At 37.5% G+C, this 16,797-nt stretch overlaps 1 protein-coding gene and 1 long non-coding RNA gene across 15 annotated transcripts in view; one reads left to right on the plus strand and one right to left on the minus strand.

Moving 5' to 3' along the window:
- Positions 1 to 16,797, minus strand: part of LOC132694622 (uncharacterized) — a 205,100-nt gene that overhangs the window by 49,773 nt on the left and 138,530 nt on the right. For 5 of the 13 annotated variants that reach the window (XM_081796123.1, XM_081796124.1, XM_081796125.1 and 2 more), the window contains exon 1: positions 10,342 to 10,566. The exons of 2 other annotated variants lie outside the window; for them this stretch is intronic. In XM_081796123.1, the coding sequence (XP_081652249.1) occupies positions 10,342 to 10,448 (107 nt within the window). In that variant the 5' untranslated portion in view covers positions 10,449 to 10,566. Of the gene's footprint in view, positions 1 to 10,277; positions 10,567 to 10,909; positions 11,039 to 16,022; positions 16,104 to 16,797 lie in introns of those variants that run through there. 6 more of the 13 variants (XR_014137932.1, XR_014137934.1, XR_014137933.1 and 3 more) reach the window with 6 other exon arrangements.
- LOC132694637 (uncharacterized) lies at positions 1,077 to 12,027 on the plus strand. 2 transcript variants are annotated; one of them, XR_013556846.2, is made up of 4 exons: positions 1,077 to 1,621; positions 3,589 to 3,719; positions 10,655 to 10,712; positions 10,998 to 12,027. It is a non-coding gene; the product is annotated as an uncharacterized LOC132694637 (long non-coding RNA). The 2 variants fall into 2 exon arrangements; XR_013556845.2 differs by lacking the exons at positions 1,077 to 1,621; positions 3,589 to 3,719 and having other exon boundaries at positions 10,623 to 10,712.

The raw sequence follows: 16,797 nt of genomic DNA on the forward strand, positions 1-16,797 counted from the left end.
GCAGATACATGAGGAAGAATGAAATTGGACCACTTTCTTGCACCAAATACTAAAACAAACTCAAAATGGATTAAGAATGAAGTGTGAGCCCTGATACCACAAAAATCCTCAAAGAAAACATAGGCAGTGATCTCTTAGACATTGCCCTTAACAACCTAATTAAGGATATATCTTCTTAGGTAAGGAAAAAAATGCAAATGTAAATTACAAATGCTAATTACATCAAAATAAAATGTTTTTGCACAGCAGTGGAAACCATCAATAAAACAAAGTGACAACCTAGTGGATGACAGAAGATATGTGCAAATGATAAATTTGATAAGGGATTAATATCCAAAATACATAAAAAGCTTATATAACTCTGTCTCCCTCTCTCTGGCCCTCCCCCATTCATGCTCTGTCTCTCTCTGTCTCAAAAATAAATAAACGTTAAAAAAAAAAAAAATTTAAAAAAAAAGCTTATATAACTCAACACCAAAAAACACTCCAATTAAAACATGGGCAGAACACCTGAATAGACATTTTCCCAAAGAAGACAGAATGGCAAACAGACATATGAAAAGATGCATAACATCACAAATCATCAAAAGATATGCAAATCAAAACAACAATGGAGTATCACCTCACATCAGTCCAAATAGCTAGTATCAAAAACACAAGAAATAACAAGTGTTGGCAAAGATATGGAGAAAAAGACCCTTGGTGCACTCTTGGTGAGAATGTAAAATGGTACAGCCACTATGAAAAACAGCATGGAGATTCCTCGGAAAATTAAAAAAAGAAATACCATATAATCCAGCAATTCTACTTCTGGGTATGAAGAGAATGAAATTGTTGATTCAAAAAGATATATGCCCCCCTATGTTCACTGCAGCATTATTTACAATAGCCAAGATAGGAAAGCAACCCATGTCCAATGACAGATGAATGGATAAGATGTGATAAACATGTGCAATGGAATATTAATCATAAAAAAGAATGAGCTCTTGCCATCTTGCCATTTGCAACAACACACACACACACACAATATATATATATATATATATATATATATATATATATATATATATATATATAAAGGGTATTATGCTAAGTGAAATAACTCAGAGAAAGACAAATACCATATGATTTCACTTATAGGTGAAATGTTAAAAAAAAAAATGAAAAGAAATACAGAGAACAAACTGGTGGTTGGCAGAGGGGAGGAAGGTGGAGAGGTGGAGGAAATGGTGAAATAGGTGGAGGGGGATTAAGAGGTACAAATTTCCAGCTGTAAAATAAGTCCTGGAGATGAAAAGTACAGCATACGGAATATAAATAATATTATAACAACATATGGTGATATGTAGTGACTATAGTTATCATGTTGCAATCCTGGAAATAATATCATTATATGTTAATTATATGTCAACAACAAAAAAACATAATAAAAACTCTTTGCAAACTAAAATGTTTATGGAAAAATAATATATCTTTATATTATGATATTAATCTGAGTAGTGAGACTAGGAGTGACTTATGTTTTCTACTTTATGATTTCTTAGGTTCCTAGAATTCTATGAAAAAACATATCATTCCTTGGAACTCTTATGCATTGCTTGGGGGAATAAAAAATGAAACAGTGAGTATGGAAAATAATATGACAGTTCTTGAAAATTTAAACACAGAAATACCATGTGATTCAGCAATTCTCCTTCCAGGTATATATCCAAAAGAACCGAAAGCAGAGGCTCAAAAACATTGGTACTCCAATGTTTATAGGAGCGTCATACACAACTGCCACAAGATAAAACAACCCAAATGTACACTGACAGACAAATTGATAAACAAAAGGTGGTATATACATACAACGCAATGTTATTCAGCCTTGAAAAGATACCTATCACAAAATGGATGAAGCTCAGAGACATTATGCTAAGGGAAATAAGCCAGTAACAAAAGGACAAATATTGCATGAGTCCACTTATATGAGGTACCTAGAGTAGTCAACTTCATATGGACAGAATATGAGTAGTGTTACCAGCAACTGGAGGAAAGGGAATAAGGGAGCATTACTGTATAATAGGTACAGAAATTCAGTTTGGAATGATGAAAAAGTTCTGGAGATGGATACTAGTGATGGTTACACAATAATGTGAATTGCTGCCATTGTACTATATACTTAAAATTAGTTAAAATGGTACATTGTGGTATATATGTTTTACCACAATAAAAAAAAAAAAAACTCACAAAACAAAACTCAGAATTTTGAAAACAAATATGTATTTCACATTTTTTAAGTGTATTTATTTATTTTGAGAGAGAGAGAGAGAGAGAGAGAGAGAGTACAGGAGAGGCAGAGAAAGAGAAAGAAGGAGAAGGAGAGAATCCCAAGCAGGCCCCACACTACTAGCACAGAGTCTGATGCAGGGCTGGAACTCACAAACCATGAGATCATAACCTAAGCTGAAATCAATAATCGGACACTTAACTCTGAGCCACCCAGGCACACCAAAACAAATATTTTTATAATTTATCTTTCTTTATTTTTATTAAGACTTTCCTCTTAGAGCAGTTTAAGGTTCACAGCAAAGTTGAAAGTACAGAGAAAAAAAAAATTTTTTTTCAAAGAGCAGGCAATCAGAAATAAAACAGAATATACTATACAATGTAATCATTTCCACTAACTTGAAATGGATGCCATTTTAAAATTGAATTGGAGATTCAAACTTCTTTATAAAAATGAAAGAAAAATCATAGCAAGATTTTTAAACCGTAGTTTAAAATATTTTTTAAACCTAACCAATGATAATTTGTCACTATTAAGCACAAAAAAATGTTAGAAAGTAAACCATATATTATAGTGACTTTTAAAATGACTACATGGTTATTCCCACACTAATTTTTTACTGAGAATTCTCCAGATTTCAGAGAAGTGTCCAAAATCACATAAACAAGTATAACACCAATGATACTTAAACACCACATACAAAATGATTAGCAAAAAAGACCAAAGCTTTGAGGCTTTTTTTAATTAACTCAACTGTATTGAATTTTAGCAAGAAATTATTGTATGATCTTAGCAAACTTAACCTGTTCCTCTTCACCTCTTTCCTTGTCTGTAAAATTGAGATGGCAAAACCTATCTTATAAATAACAGATTCAAATGTCCCAGATTAGGCAAAATCCATCGACATAAATACTCAAATTAATCACTTCAACGTTTCATTCAATACTTGCTTTAAAGAGTTACAATTCAATCTTAAAAGAGGAACTCCTATTCTATGGAGGGATTAGATTTCAGACGAAAACATGAAAAGGTCAGAAGTGGGGGAAACATACGGTGTGTAATTAAGGAACTTCAAATACCTGTGAACGACTAAAATTTAGTAGTACATACATATGAACAAGTAGAAGACGCTTGAGGGCAGGAATTTCTCACTATATAAACCACTTTCTAACAATATACCTCTGAGCTTCTTTCCATGTTTTGGTTTGAAAGCTCCTGGTTTGCAAACTGTCTTTTTGGTGGGTGCACAATAAACTTTTACTAATTACTACTTCAATGATTCATTAGTTTTACCTCTGTTATTTCTAAACTTTTGACAGTTTGTGGCGTCAAAATGGGATCCAAAGAAAATACCCCTTACCTCCCCTTCCTCCTCAACTGAGGCCCCTATGGTGATGGAACCCAGAGTCTACTGAGTTCAGTGCTTTCTCATTTACTCTAGAGTTTGAAGGTAAGTCTCTCTTATAGCTGAGCTCTGTTCTCTCCATTTTCAGCTGACTTTAATTTGCATACCTGTATTTTGTTTGTTGAAGCTTATTTACCTAAATCATCTTATTCTATTCCAAAGGGAAGAGGGCAGGGAAACACATGGTTCCCTGTGTTTGAGAACAGCTTTTAGAAAACAGAGCCCCTCAAATGAACTCTTAGGGAATATAAAGGCAAAGATGTGTTCTACCTGATTGGTCTATGGATCAGGATTTTGTGCCTTTTTGGAAAATGGGTGAACTTATAGAATTGTAGTGGTCACTGTAGGGCAACTTTAACTTGAAGTGTATCTTAAGCTGTGCCTTTGACAAAAGAGGATTTCAAACCTCTCAGAGACAATGGAATGCATTCTTTGATAAGCAGAAGCTTCTAAAAGATCCTTACAGCTTGCAAACAAACAAACTTTGCTTTGCTATCTGAGCAGGTAGCCTCAACTTAGCCCATCTGCCAGAAACACAATTTGGATCCAACTATTCTTTTATAAACTAATGAGTTTTGCATTATTATGGCTATCAGCTCATGCCTTTTTTTAAACAAAAGTTATAAGATCTGTTTGCCTCTGTCTATATGTTTGTCTATCTATACATGTTATAGATGTGTGATAGTTTTCTAACTCCAGGTGGTATTGCCATAACTAATGTGTAAGGAGCTATTTAATTGGCTTAAAGAAAAAATAAGTCCTTATAAATGAAGTACTCTTGAAACCCTCAAAAATATAAAAACTAACCCAAATTTTTTCAAGTTCACCTGACCTGATATAATTTTTGATAAGTAAAACCTAGTTTAAGTTTGTTGGCTTAATAAAAGCAAGCATGTCTTCAAAATTTGCCAACAAGAAAAATAATTTAGGATGATGGTTAGGTTTTTTTTTTCTTTTTTAATGTTTAGTCATTTTTGAAAGACAGAGAGAGACAGAACACAAGCAGGGGTGGGGCAGAGAGAGAGAGGGGGACACAGACTCTGAAGCAGGCTCCAGACTCCGCGCTGTCAGCACAGAGCCCGACGAGGGGCTCGAACTCATGAACCGTGAGATCACGACCTGAGCGGAAGTCGGATGCTCAACCGACTGAGCCACCCAGGAGCCCTGATGGTTAGGTGTTTAATGTTTAATCCAAGCTTAACTGTTAAAAACAAATAATTTAAATAAATGTAAATAACAGAAATGTTGCCTATCAGGAATCCTAAGTTCTCTCTGGTCTGGTAAGAGAGCAAATGCAGAAATGAAAACGAGAGAGGCTAATATCTAGAAGGATACAACAGCCCCAAACAGAGATTTCTGTCTCCTTTCATCTCCATATTTATTGACCTCTCAAGACTACAGACGTGGTGAATGTGCAGAAAGAAACAATCAGATAGTAGTCATTAATTTGTGGAGCAAAGAGTCTGGGGGGGCAAGTGGCTTTTGAAGTTGTGATCAAAGCACAATAATATATTGGTGTCACCAGATGGAAAGTAGTATCCTGTAGGCAATACAACTAAATAGCAGTTATCTTTAAAGTTTAAGATTGATGGAGCATGAAGCTTTAAGGATAACCGGTTACTGTTCTAGCTAGCTAACCTTGGGCTCTTTAGCCCTGTGGGCAGCTTTCTGCCCTAAGCCTTTATAATCCGTTAATGTAAGTGTAGGAATTCTTGAACCTATTTCCCATACAGAAAAGTACAGACCAAGTTAAATTAAATAATGAATATTCGTTGACTATCTAAATTATTTCCCAATGAGATAATAAATATACTGAATCATTAAACGTTAAACATAAGTTTATCTACTTTGGGCTTTCTTTTTTTTCTGTATTGTAGTATTGCTAATATTTTATTTAAGGAAACTAACTTTATTTAAACTCCTACTGAAATAAAACTATACATCACTACCAGAAATGAGGAAAAAACAAAACAAAACAGTCACTTGCTATAAGTAAAAAGTAACCACACCTATAATTGTAATAAATGATAAATGTAACCAATGATATTTTTTGCCTACTGGGAGTTTGGAGCTTGGGTATTGCTCTTTTTGTTAAAATGAGGAATCAGCAGATATAAGAGAATTACTAAAGACATACAACCTCAACTAATAATTTTTCCCTGAAGCTAATAAGAACTAAAAAAAGTTAAAAACGTATCTCTAAAAAGTTTTTATAATTATGTATTTAATTGTGTATTTAATTTAATTGTGTATTTAAGCTATGTGATTCAATGTACTTTTTATCACATCTGAGTTACAACTAAAACTGACCTGAGCAAATCAGTGTTTTGGAAATGCCATTTAAATACATTTAAGTCAGCTCTCTGAATTGGTTCCCATCATGGCAGTCCCTCAGTACTACTGTACTGCCTCAAATCTACCTCAGAGTGAATGGTTTTTATTAAGCACCTCCCTTGCACTACTATGCAAGGTTCTTAGTTATGTTTAATTTGTTTCCATTTGTATCATCTGCTACAAGGTAACCTAAATCTAGTTCTTCATCTTCTAGGAAAACTTTTCCAATAAATTCAAGCTATGGCAACTATCCTTTTACTTATGAGAAATCACTATATTCTTTCTATTAGCACCTGCCAACATTCTTTTACCCTAGCCTCGCTTGCTCAGACAGTCTCAAAAGAGTCACTCAAGCTTTAGTAGCCGAGGATTCATTAGAACAACCCCAACTTTTGGCCTTTTTAATTTTTACAGAGAGACGATACTTGGGTCTGTTAATAACTATGTCCTTTGCCACACTAATAAACATACTATAAAAAAATGTATCTAAAAAAACCAAAAAACGTATCTCTAAAAAGTTTTTATAATTGTGTATTTATAAATTTGCCAGTCCACAATTGCTTACTTCTTAGTTTTTACTAGGAATTCAAGATTATAAGCATTAAAAATCCTAATTAATAGATGTAATTTAAAGCTAATAGAAATAATACAGGAGAAAGATAACGACTTCATATGAAAAGTAGGAAAGGAAAATAGAATGTGTTTTTTGGACAAGGAAAGAAATGAAGGACATGGGTTTTTGTTAGTAGTGGTGGTGGTGGTGTTTGGTAAGGGAAACAAATAAAGCGATTTCATCCTCAAGTAAAATAATTGTTCCAGAATGAGGAAAAGAAAAAAAAAAAAAAAAAAAGATGGGGCAAAACTGGAAATCTTGAGAAAAGAATTTTATGTATGGTCTAGCTACAAGTGAAATGGATTTAAGTTTAAAAAAAAGTGCTAATATCAAAAGTATACTGGTACAAAATTAGAATTTGGTTTTCTGTTAAAAGGACAAAGTTTTGTTTTGTTTTGAGTATTGATCAGTTCTTCCTAAGAAATTATAAATAAAACTTTTCCTGTACCTTTAAGGTAATCTATTTATGAAACAAAGATCTGGGTCTTATGAAAATAATTTTGTGTAATTCTTCATCACATCTTGGATTACTTAGAAAAACTGAGTCTTCTCTATTACAAGAGCTCAATTTTTTATAACTATGTAGATTTTTGTATTCGCCTTTGGAATCTTTTAATTGTTATTTTGGTTGAATGGGTACCTAAGTATTCTTTCAGAGTGACCTATGATCCTATTTGACCAAATGTTTTAAATCTTTTGACATTTTAAACAAACTTCCCCAAATCAACTTCTAAATAAAGTAAAAAGAGGAACGTTAATTTATGTAGACTTATTTGATATATTAAATTGCATGGGAAACACTATAATGTTTTACCTTAGATCATAATTTATATATAGGATATATTAAATAATTAATTCAAAAATTATTTGAAATTCCTAAATACCTGACATTTCCTGTTATAGTCATAATTCTAGTCATAATTCCAGCTTTTATCTTAAAATATCATATGTCATAAAAATAACCAATTTTATTTCTCAATTGCATGTCTGCACGTGTGCGTGTGTATGTATGTGTATGAACTCTCACCAGATCTTTAACCATGGCTATTTTTTAATCTTTTCTCACTCTCTGGCAGTGATTGTTTTACTCTGATCTCTCACAAAAGTGTTCCTATAAAAGTGCTTCATTTACAAGGAAATTCATGGAAAAGACTGACAAGTACAGGTTTCTCATAACTTTAAGATCATAACACTGAATGGGTAAGAATTTCAAACTGATACATAAAGCTGCTGACCTAAGCTGAAGCAAAACAAGAATTATAAGAGACTGAACTGATGACGATGATTATAATTTTTTTATGACTTCATTTAAAACACTGCTGGTTCCTTAATGTTTTGTTGTCCAGATTTAAAGGGTCCCATTTTCTCCTCTCTTCTAAGCTACCTATAGCTTACAGCAGCACTTCAGTAAAATATAATTTTGTAAACAAAGGTTGAAACATGTATATTTTTCTCCCTCCCTGATCCCTCCAGAATTCAGAAATTCATATTGAATATCTTTATTTTTCATGACAATACATGTATTTACATAAGCTCAACTGACTCTTCTCTTTGTATTAGGACACAATTAGAAACGTCCTAATGTTAGCTTCTCAACCTAAAAAGACTTGAAAAGTCCAATCTAAGATTCCTTATGAAAAGTTCCAGCAGAGCAGATTTAAAAGAGCCTATATGGTCAATCGCTATTCTTGCTGCACTTATGTAAATAATCAGGCCAAATTTTTGAAACTAGACTTAATTTGCAAACAAGCTAGTCTTACCGTGGTTATTTTTGATAAAAATAAGAACAAAATGAACTGGATCCTGAATTCTTCTAGTTTCCTCCAATACTTGACTAGAACTCTCCAAACTAACATTTCCAGTTTCCTCCCACTCTTCTCACCTGGAATCACTATGGAAATAAAGTTGCCCTTTTCTCAAAGCCATGCAAGGTAAAGCTGGACAACTGAATACAAACTTCAGAGAAACCACCAAAACAGCTCATGTGAGGCCAGTGGTTGTGTCTGTTGCTCTGTGGTCACGCAGCAAGATACCAGAGACATTCAAACTGCAAACCAGGAAAATCTGTCAACTGCCACTCTTGCCCTCACTCCATCTGAAGATGCTTTGAACCCAATATTTATAAATTTTCTCAACTGGCTGCCCTCCAAACTCAGTGAATTTATAATTTCCTTGAACTATTAACCTTTGTTTCTCTTTCGTTTCCACAGAAATCTCTCTTATTAAATTACTTGACTGCTCACATCATAAAGAGGCCTAATTGGGGTGGAAGTTCATCCGCAACACTGCCTCCTAAAATAAAACATCCTCACGTTCATCCAGTCCTAAGTCATCATGAGGATGTGACTGTTAATACATCATGTTATGCTTATGTAAATAACTTTTTAAAAATTGCAAATCATTTGATTTATTTAGTCGGTTAAATCTTGACACCTGGGAATCTGCTCTGGGGAATTTTTCAGTCTTTGGCTATGGTTCTCCTTAAGTCATCATATATACTTCTTTAATATGTTGTCTACTCCTAAGGGTTCTTAAATGCCTGCCAGCAGCCACTCATATGCCAAATGGTATCCATCAGGATCAGATTACCAGAGGAAATAAACAATAAACACATAAATGATGAAGAAGGTGACTACATGGCCCTCAGGCTGATTATTCAACGAATGGCAAAAACAAATATGTGGTTCTTCAGATTGGGTACATGAGAAAATAATCAAAAGGGGGGAATTGTTAAAATAAAAAACCAACAGAGACGAGCCTTGAAACTTCCCTGGCAGACAAACCAGTTTTGTCATACAAAGCTTAATTTAGCTTATTTTGTAAGACTGACTTCACCTGGATAATTACTTGTTTACTCCCGTGGAAATCATAAGCACAACTTAAACTGTTTCCCAAAGTTGATATGAGGTAACAACTAACCAATTCCCTATCACTTAAGAAAATGTAAATATTCTTATCACTGTTAAAAAAAAAAAAAAAAAAATCCTTAGACTTCTTTCTCCCCAAGCTGCTTTGTAACAACATAGCCCTGAGCCTAATTCTGTTTTGGCTTGAGTGCTCCTGGTTCCCCAGCTGTTCTTTGGTGGATGCTCAACAAACTTTACTAATTGCTACATCAATGATTCATTGGTTTTCTGCTATTTCTGAACTTTGACAGCAGCCACAGTAAATGTTGTATGGGGTCACAGCCAATCATTTATGTTGGAGTAAATACCCTTGAGGTACTACAGGCTAAATCAGAAACACACCCCTCCTCTCCCCACCAACTGCTTCTTAAAGACAACAGCAATCCTCCACTATTGCCTGCGTGGTCCCTGTACCGTTCACAATAAATGGTACCGTTCACAATAAACAGACTTTGGAAACCAAACTTCCTGCATGGGAAAGGTTGGAGATAAAAAGGAGTAGAAAGTCCAAGGTGCCCCTAAAGGCCCGAGTTCCACTAGAGATGGGCGAGGATTAATGCCCTTTTCTCTCCTGCCAGTATATTGGTGAAAGGAAGTGATCCGCGATAGACCGCCCTCGCCCTCAGTAAGGAGAAAGAAAAGATTAGCCCTTTCAAAGCCGAATCACCCCAGATCCTCTCCCACCCATCCACCCTCCACCCCTTCCACCCTCCAGCCCCACCCCCACCCCCTGCTTCTTAGGTCTCCGACCTCAAAGAGCCCAGCTCAGGAACAGTAGGCTTTCAGCCGCTCTCCAAACAAAACCTCCCCCTACCAAGCTTCCCTTTTTCTCCAGCTGGGAGCATTCGCCCTCCGGTTTGGTCTCCTCAACCAATTGCAAGTAACACTCTTCTCTAATTGGTGAAGGGGTGTGGCCACCATGTGTATCACCGAACAAGACTATGGATGATTGGTTGCTATTGAGAGGGTTTCGCCAATGGGAAGCAGTCTTGAAGCTCTTGTAGGGGGGCTCGAGTGTTCTGTAGATGCTCGGGCTGTACCCTTGGCTGCCTACCGGGTTTTTTTAATTAATTAATTTTTTTTTTTTTTTTTTTCCCCGCGTTGCTTCGTCCCCTGGGCTCTTGCAGGGTGCTATCGCCGCTGCCCTCACCGCTGGAGCCATGATCTCCTTAACGGACACCCAGAGTAAGCACTTGCCCGGGTATCCCCGCCTGGAGCCTCACACGCCCGTTGCCCGAGCTCGTCTCGCTCGCCCGCCCCGCTCTGCCCGGGTCAATGAATGAAGCTCCGTGTTGGGGGCGGCGGCCTGCGGGACTGAGCTAGGGATGCGGGACTGGGAGGGCTGCCTTGAGGGGTCAGGGGCTGGACTTGCAGTGGCAGACCTGGCCTGGGAGGCGGGTCGGCGGGGTCTGGGGAGAAGTCCGATCTGGAGTGGGGGGAAGCCTTTGCTGAGCGTCTGTCTTGCACCAGGGTCTCGCCGCTCTCACCCCAGTGAGATGGACGCTTTGTTCCTGCAGATGGCCACAAGAGAAAGTTTGATGCGCGGTACCCGCGGTTCATCCTTGGGGACGTTTCTGCAAACTTGGACTCCTCTACAAGTTACAGGCCCGTTGTTTGGGAGGCGGTATTTTAAATGTCACCAGTTATCGGGTTTTGGCTTTCTTTTTCTTTCTTTCTTTCTTTCTTTCTTTCTTTCTTTCTTTCTTTCTTTTTTTTCTCTTAATATGCTTATACTTTAATATTTTTACTATTTCGCCGTTTGCCACCTCTGGAAAGAAACTTCGAAAAATTTCTTTAAACGATTTCACTTTTCTACCACCTAATGTTTCCGCAGTAGTAAAAAGCCACATTGTGTTCAGTTATACAGTGCCTTTCCTCAATGTTGTATATTGTGCTTTGTGGCTTATTTTATTATTTTAGAATCTCTTTCTGCCTGACAACAGTTCTCCACGCCTTTCTTATCTCTAAGGTTAGAATTGCTGTTTTCCTTTCTTTCATAACACTCCTACTTCTCTACCACTTTGTCAATCTTAAGTATTTACATATCTGCCCAACCTTGTTGGTCCTATATTTTTTAATGGTCATAATAGTCTTTTTGTCTCACTTCGCTTTATCTGCCATCCTCTCGGTTTCTTACTTTGCTTAATTTCCTTTGATTTTCAAAACTTTAAGTATTAAAAAGTCCTTTGAAAACAGAACTTCATTTAAAATGCCCTATTTTAAAGTGGAGTCTTAAGATTTGGGTTCAAGTCATAGCTGGCTTGAACTTAACAGAGCTTCTAATGTCTCCTATATACACTACGACCCCAATCAGGCTTTCTTCCTTCCTGAGGTTAGATGGGTCAGCCCCTTGGGGCCACCTGCACTGGCACAGGAAGGGTGCCCATTTTGGTCTGTTGGTCTGTTGGCCTCACCTGTTCTGATGTGAGAACATATAAAGTCTCTTTTCTTTTATTTTTTCTTTTCTTTCTTTCTTTCTATCTTTCTTTCTTTTTTTTTACTGTTATAATAAAAACTAGCAATTGTATAAAGTCAACTTCTTTCATTTTACTAAGTGCCTTCATATGTAAATCATTACACTGAATTTTTATGAGTCCTGTAAGGCAGAGAGGAGTATACCTCTTTTATATATTAAACAAGGCTCAGGGGTGCCTGGGTGGCCCAGTCTGTTGAGCATCCGACTCTTGATTTCGGGTCAGGTAATGATCTCATGATCCTGAGATTGAGCCCCGTGTTGCCTCACACTGAGCATGGAGCCTGCTTGGAATTCTCTCTCTCCCTTTCTCTTGCCCCTTTTCCCCCGCCCCCCTCACAAAATAAACAAACATTTAAAAAAATAAAAGAGGCTCAAAAGAAAGTCAGGGTATGGTTATAAAGAAAGTGATAGAAACAAGGCTTGATCCCAGGTCTGCTGGTCTAGAAACTTTTTTTTTTTCACTGTACCTTACTAGCATCTAAGAAGCCTTGATATAAACTTTGGGATCTAAGGATGATGCAGTTCTTTTGATGAGGATGCATAAGGCAAGCTGACACCCTGCAAATACCCCCGCCCCCCCTGCCCTGTGGGATATGTGTGACATTCCTCAGGCACTCCTAGCTGCCCTAAAGCTAAGAGAAGCAGAAAACAATTGGTTCACTGATAGAGATACAGGACATGAAATCTCTAAATGTCTTTGTAAATGACAAGACAAAGGCAATCTTATCAATAGCCTAATCTCCAGAAACCTATGGACTCAGTCTCCTGGAGTCCCAACATCACCCTCCCCTCCATAGTGATGTGGGGAACAAAGGCAAGAAGGAAATGGTAACATTAAATTTCTTTATAACCTGTAGCCCATTGACAAAAATTTGAGGCAAATACAGAGTATAATAGTTCTCCAGGAACCCCCTACTATCATAATGTTAATGATTTGCTAGAGAAAAAAACAACCTTAGCTTGACAATAGCTAGGCCTCCAGTATCCTATGAGTCCTCTTTAGCATATGAAGGCCTTTTGGAAGCCTCCTTTTTGCCTTTACCTCCCCCAACTCCATAGTATATGATCAGTCACTCTTCACAACCCCAGTACAGTTCTTTCTGCCCACGGGTCCTGTCCCTGTGCTCTAATAAAATCACCTTTTTGCACCAAAAATGTCTCAAGAATTCTTTCTTGGCCCTTGGCTCTGGACCCCCACCACTGCAAAACCCCATCAAAACCAATGCCAGTTTTGGCAAATAATGTTATAGGCAACTGCCTCCTGGACTACACTGAGTGAAATAGGAGGAATGTTTTAGTTCCCATGTTATGGTTTTAAGCTATGGAGTCCAAAACTGGGTTTGAATTCTGGCCTGAATCCACACAACCACCACTCTTCCTGCCCATCTGCCCCCAGCCCCAATGCATACACATACATACATTTGCTGATTCTATGAGCAAATATAATTGTTTTAAGTTTATTTATTTTGAGAGCAAGAAAGCATGAGCTGGGAAGGGGCAGAGAGAGGAGAGAGAGAGAGAGAGAGAGAGAGAGAGAGAGAGAATCCCAAGCAGACCCTTCCCTGGAAGTACAGAGTCCCATGCAAGGCTCGAACTCACGAACCATGAGACCATGACCTGAGCTGGAACCAAGAGTGAACACCTAGCCAGCTGAACCACCCAGGCACCCTGAAGCAAGGGTAATTCCTAATCACTATATCTATGAAATATGGGGCTGGTGCTACTCTTCACCTCAAAATTTTGTTAAAGGCATTACAACATATTTGTGTAAAAATTTCAGTACATGTGAAACCATAGCCACACGTTGTCCTTTTTCATTGTAATCAATTTTTAATACTTCTAATACCTAATTAGTTGTATTAGATAATAAACTAATCATATTGAACTTGAATCACCTAGATGCTTCCCCCAGAAGTTCAGAATACTCGAATACCCTTGAGGTTCATTTAATAAAACATATTTAACCTGAAAAAAAAAAAAAAATCCCATAGGAAGCAGTGTGACATAATGGTTAAACACAGGGACTGTTAAAATGGTTAACCAGAAGCATGACTCTAGGCAAGTTATTTCTCTAAACCTCAACTTTCTCCATCCCTAAAACGATGTAATGAAATACCTATCTTGCAATAGTACTGGGGGGATTTAATTCTATAAGGCATGTAAATCACCTCAGAGATAATTCATGACAAATTCTCAGTACATAGTATATTTCCATATAATTTCCTTTCTAATGAACAAACATCTCAAAATTTTTATGTAATCATTAATATAATTTGTGAATAGATAGAAATTAGTCATATTCAAATAACTCAGCTGCCAGTGATTAAACCCTAACCACTAAATAGTTATATAATGGAATTTATTCTTTTGTCCATATTTTTCTCTAGGAAATTATGTCTGACAGGTAAAGTTATTTTGGTCAATTCTCTTAAGGAATTTAAACATGGAAATATTAGCCAAACATTTTCATAGGATTTTGCCTCTTTGGAATATACTTCTCAGTATATTTACAAACAGATAACTGAATTCTTTTAGGAGAATTTGCAAGAAAAAGATAGTTGAAATGGAAGGCAGTAGTTAACTAAATTGAGGAGGTGGAGGATGTAGAAAAGGTATATGATAGAAGTATTCAACTCATCAGAATATTTTACAAGGCTTCAACATTTTTAAATAGCTGTGCCCTTGATTTTGGCTTTGTGGAGCCAAGGCCAAAAGTTAAATAACAGATCAGAAATCATTAATAGTGTATTTCAAACTGGGTTTCCAAAAATATGTGGAGGAACCATAGAGTAATGGAGTCCTAAGAGCCAGCTAAGACCAACAAGGCAGAGAAGAGACTTTAGGACCAGTTATACAAAGAGGAAAGGGACACAGTTGAACAGAGAGGATGGGAAGACAGTACCTAAGGTTGGGGGAGGAGGGAACTAGCCAGTATAAATGTTTGGAGGCAAGTCCCAGCAAGCATATGTGGTGAGTGTCATGTGTGGGAGACACACGGAACAAATGAAGTCAGCTGTAGACAGTCTATAACAAGAGCTAACAAGGAGTCAGACTATAGGTAGGCCAGTCTCCAGCCCAACAGCATGGGTCAACATTGAATGCTACTGTTGGCCTCTCCAGAAAGAGAAGTAGGAATTTTAGTTTCCATTTTCTCCTTGTACTTTAAGGAAATGTTGGTTGCATTCCTGGTTGTTTTGGACACACAGACTCGTCCTCCTGTAATGAATCTGAGTGTTCAAAGGTATGATGCTCCTCTCTATTGTACTAAGGGATAAAGTGAAGCCTGGAGCAGAGAAGACTATTGGATCCAAATTTGAATTGTATTTAAGAGCTGAGTTCTGCTTGGGCTCAATTTATATCCTTAGGATTTATTATTGTTTTATTTTAATATTCATTTTTGAGAGAGAGAGTGCAGGTCGGGGAGGGGCAGAGAGGGAAGGAGAGACAGAATCTGAGGCAGGCTCCAGGCTCCAATCCATCAGCACAGAGCCTGTTGCAGGGCTTGAACTCATGAACTGCAAGATTAAGACCTCAGCTAAAGTCAGACACTCAACCGACTAAGCCACCCAGGTGCCCCTATGTTCTTAGGATTTCACTGCTTATCTTCCATTTTCCTCTCTTCCCCCTGAACACCACTTAAAGAGATGCTGAATTCCACTTAAGCCAGGTGAGGGAATGGTTAGATGTGGAAGTAGAAGTTATTACAGAATGATTTCAGAAAGACTACTATGCTTTGGGTTAGCTGCCTGCCACAGCCCTGACTCCCTAGATTAAGGCACGATATTTTCATTTCTAATCCCATTTGGATTCACAGATGTAAGTGGCCACAATGGAAATATCCTGAAAAGTCTGAATACTGAAGTAGAAACTTCTCAGTGACCATTCTGAGCAATCAGTAAAGCCATATTGGCCCTAAACCTTGAAGGAAAAACTGAATTCAGTTTTGCTGAGTAGAGTACAACTTTAATACAGCCCAACTGCAATTAGAAGCTAGGGACTAAGTCATTCCTGAAACCCACCTGGAGAATTGCTCCCCAAGTCCTCTCTATTCTCCACATTCTGCCACAGAAGATAGTAAAAAGGGGTTGTGCCACACCCTTCTGTAGAAAAAAAGGTAGATTTGGGAAATAGTTTGGAGGCATCAAAATTATAAGCAATTTTAGGGTACAATCAAGACCTGGCTGCTTAACCCTACAATAAATTGGACTTCAAAGGCACTCAGCATTGGTAGGGAAAAAAAAAAAATACATGTGCTTGCAAGATGATATGTGTTTGATGCTCATGGAAAAGATGAAAAAATAGGTCATCATCATGTAATGAGCTTGTAGGTGTCAGAATGTGTGCTGTTGGAGGAGATAGGGGAAGGGAGATGGAGAGCAATCAGCAAAGCAAAAAAGGGCTGGAAATCAGACTCTTATCCCCACGATCTTCCCTTTGGTTGCAGACAGTGGATGGGCCTCTGGGGGCACAGGTGGACCCCTCCCCCATTTTTTCTTTCTGGGACATCCCTTCAATGCTCTCCCCAACTGGATTTCTGACATTAATCACCTCTCCCATTTTGAAATCAGCCAGTCAGGCTATTGAAGCATTGTTAATGACACCATTGACCAAGGTATCGATCAGGCAAGAGAATTTGAACTTGGCTCAAAAGGGCTCTTGGCCTTCCTTCCCTGAGGTAGAGATCTCCAGGCAGTAAATGAAGTCATCCACAGGGCAGCCAGGTGATCCACCTAACAATACATTCCATGTGGGAAGTTCCTTTTACCAAGCTCTTTTGTTGTTCTTCATAACATG

This window comes from Panthera onca, chromosome B4 (assembly GCF_046562875.1).
Source record: "Panthera onca isolate mPanOnc1 chromosome B4, mPanOnc1 haplotype 2, whole genome shotgun sequence".
In the NCBI taxonomy this organism is placed as follows: domain Eukaryota; kingdom Metazoa; phylum Chordata; class Mammalia; order Carnivora; family Felidae; genus Panthera; species Panthera onca.